The sequence below is a fragment of the Eurypyga helias genome, unplaced genomic scaffold (assembly GCF_000690775.1).
Source record: "Eurypyga helias isolate BGI_N326 unplaced genomic scaffold, ASM69077v1 Scaffold48291, whole genome shotgun sequence".
NCBI classification, from domain to species: Eukaryota; Metazoa; Chordata; class Aves; order Eurypygiformes; family Eurypygidae; genus Eurypyga; species Eurypyga helias.
Genome location: NW_010229775.1, coordinates 1 through 2,766, shown reverse-complemented (window position 1 = coordinate 2,766; position 2,766 = coordinate 1). Strand labels below are relative to the sequence as shown.

General features: G+C 63.4%; 1 protein-coding gene across 1 annotated transcript; it reads left to right on the top strand.

Moving 5' to 3' along the window:
- Positions 1-59: 59 nt before the first annotated feature.
- LOC104516237 (SUN domain-containing protein 2-like) lies at positions 60-2,758 on the top strand (the record flags this gene model as incomplete). The annotated part of the gene is made up of 7 exons (XM_010160509.1): positions 60-137; positions 217-260; positions 636-801; positions 876-1,103; positions 2,174-2,258; positions 2,369-2,484; positions 2,651-2,758. Coding segments are annotated over 7 exons (825 nt in total), but the record flags the coding sequence as incomplete, so codon positions are not given.
- Between the last annotated feature and the right edge of the window lie 8 nt (positions 2,759-2,766).

Sequence of the window (2,766 nt, the reverse complement as noted above, 5' to 3'; positions counted from 1 at the left end):
GGGGCACGTGGGGAGATGGGGGCATGTGGGGCCGGGCTCTGATGTTCCTCCCCTTGCAGGGTGAGCTGGATGCCTTCCGAGCCCAGGTGCAGAGGGATTTAGATGGGCGCCTGGGTAAGATGGTGCAAGCTTCTCAGGTAAGGGGCTGAGCGTGCAGTGGTACCCGGGCAAGACATCCTCATCATGGGTCTTAGCTTCTTCCCCTTCTCCTGGCAGGAGATGGAGGCACGCTTGCTGGAGCTGCACTCGGAGTGGCAGAGGTAAGGCTGGCTGTCTGGGCAGAGCTGCCCCGCTGTTAGGGTGAAATCCCCCCAGTGAGGCTTAGGAGGGGTTCCCGGTGCCAGTTTACTGGGGGCAGAGGAGGGGTCGAGAGGCACATCCTTGGGGAGGGAGTGCGTATGGATATGTGCGTATGTCAGTGAGAAAGCGCCCTGCTGGCAGCAGGGCTTGGAGGGTGAGTGCAGCAAAGAACCTTTGTCAGCATCGCTTTGCCTCACCGTGGGGAACATGGCCCTTCAGCTCACCCCTCGCCTGGGGACGCTGTCCCACGGGATGCAGCAGAAGAGGTCATTGCCATGGGCATGAAAACCATTTGGACTGTCAGCGTCAAGGTCCTGTTGCCTTTCTTGGCACAGCTCGGCACAGGAGCGTCTGCGGGGGAGCTTCCAGCAGGAGGTGGGAAAGCTGGAGCAGGAGGTGGCGGTGCTGAGGAGGGAGCTGGCCGGGCTCAAGTCGGACCAGGAGGTGATGGGGAAGCACATGGAGGGGATGCTGGAGCAGCTGAAGGCGACGCGGGCTGACGTGAGTTCCCCATCCCCACCCTGTTCGGCAGAGGGTCCCTGTCCCGGGGCTGAGCTCTGTCCTCACCGTTTCAGGTGGAAGCACAGTTCCCGGCATGGGTCAGTCGGTTCCTGTCGCAGTCCCGGCAGGATGGCACCGCCGGCCTCATCCTCCAGCGGGAGGACTTGCAAGAGGAGCTCCAGGCCTTGGAGCGCAAGATCCTGGCCAAAGTCCTGGAGGACCAGAGGCTGTTGGCACGGGATGCTCAGGCTGGTATCGGGGTGGCCCTGCGGCAAGGGGGAGCCGCAGGGATGACAGAGGAGGTGAGTGCTGGCCTGATCCCTGGGGACGTGTAGGCAACCGCAGGTGTGGGATTGGGGGCTGTGCCCTATTGTGTGTGTACGGGGGGGCGGGCACACGTGCCTGGCAGATGGGCAGAGCCGTGGGGACAGCCCTTACAGCTGGGACTCCGATCCTGGGCTCACATCCCACCTGGCAAGAGCATCCCTGAACCTCCTCCATCCCTTCTCTGCAGCCAGCCTCCCCTGGGCTGTGCATGCGCCTGGCCCTGGAAGGGGTCACGGTGGGGTGGTACCCACAAGCCCACAGGGCCCGGCTGTCTCAAACCCCGCGTTTCTGCTTGGGCATCTTTCACCCAGAACTCGGGGCAGGTGCCCGTGGGGTTTCCACGGCTTGAGTGTCCTTTTTATCCCATCCTTCAGCAGTGCCGCTGGGTTATTTGGGGCAAAGCATTTCAGCAGAATGACACCAAGGGAAAAAAATGAGCCTGCCTGATTTGGAAAGAGCTGTTGGCAATTCCCTGCGGAGGTAGTGGAGGGGAGGGATCAGGCTGGGATTAGCAGTGCCTGCAGTCTGCGCAAGCTCGGTGCACACCATAAAGTTCAGACCCACAGCGGTGCTGCGGGGTCCCAGCTCCTGGGGCTGGGTTTGGCTCCAGAAGGATGCTCCGGCTGGCTCACTTCTCTCTGGGTGGAGGGAACTCCCACTGATCCTGCCGGATGAGGCAGAAGGGACCAGCAGATGATGCTGGGGAGGTCTGGGTGGGCTGTCAGTTGGTGTCTGGTACCTGCTGGGGGATACCCCTCCTCCCCTGGGGCCAGCCCCTCTTTCAGGATGGGGACAGGCGAGCGCAGCGTGCTTGGGCGCTGCTCCGTCATTGCACGGCTCCTCTCCTCGGGCTATTTTTAGCAACCTCTGACAAGGCTTTCGAGCCAAACACGTGTCCTCTCGTTTTTGCCACGGTGATTCATTGCTTGGCCATTTTGCTGGAAGGCCCTTGGGCCCTCCCCATCCCCGCGGGGTGGAGGTTGCTGGGGGGCAGGATGCCCACCCTCGCCCTTCACCCCTTTTGTGCCCTCTGCTCCCACTGCAGCAAGTGCACCTCATCGTGGGCCAGGCCCTGAAGCGCTACAGCGAGGACCGCGTGGGGATGGTGGACTACGCCCTGGAGTCGGCAGGTAGGTGATGGGGGGCTCTCGCCCACCCGGGACGAGCCAGCCGTCCTGGGGAGGGGACCGCAGGGTGCTGGCCTGCAGCTTTACCTGCTGCCGTCCCCTCTCCGTGCCAGGGGCCAGCGTCATCAACACCCGCTGCTCGGAGACCTACGAGACGCGGACGGCGCTGCTGAGCTTGTTTGGCATCCCCCTGTGGTACCACTCGCAGTCCCCCCGCGTCATCCTGCAGGTGGGCACCCTCGGGGCGAGACCCTGCCGGGTGGGGGGCTGGCTGGTGGGATTGGTGGGTTTTATTGGGCTGTCACTCCGAGCAGGTGGCCGGGCTGATGTCGGGGGAGGGGAGAAAAACCGGCATCAATGGTGATACTGTTGGTGTCTCGCTCCCGCGCTTGTAGCCAGACGTCAACCCCGGGAACTGCTGGGCGTTCCGTGGGTCCCAGGGCTTTGCCGTCATCCGCCTCTCCGGCATCATCCGCCCCACGGCCGTGACGCTGGAGCACATTCCGAAAGC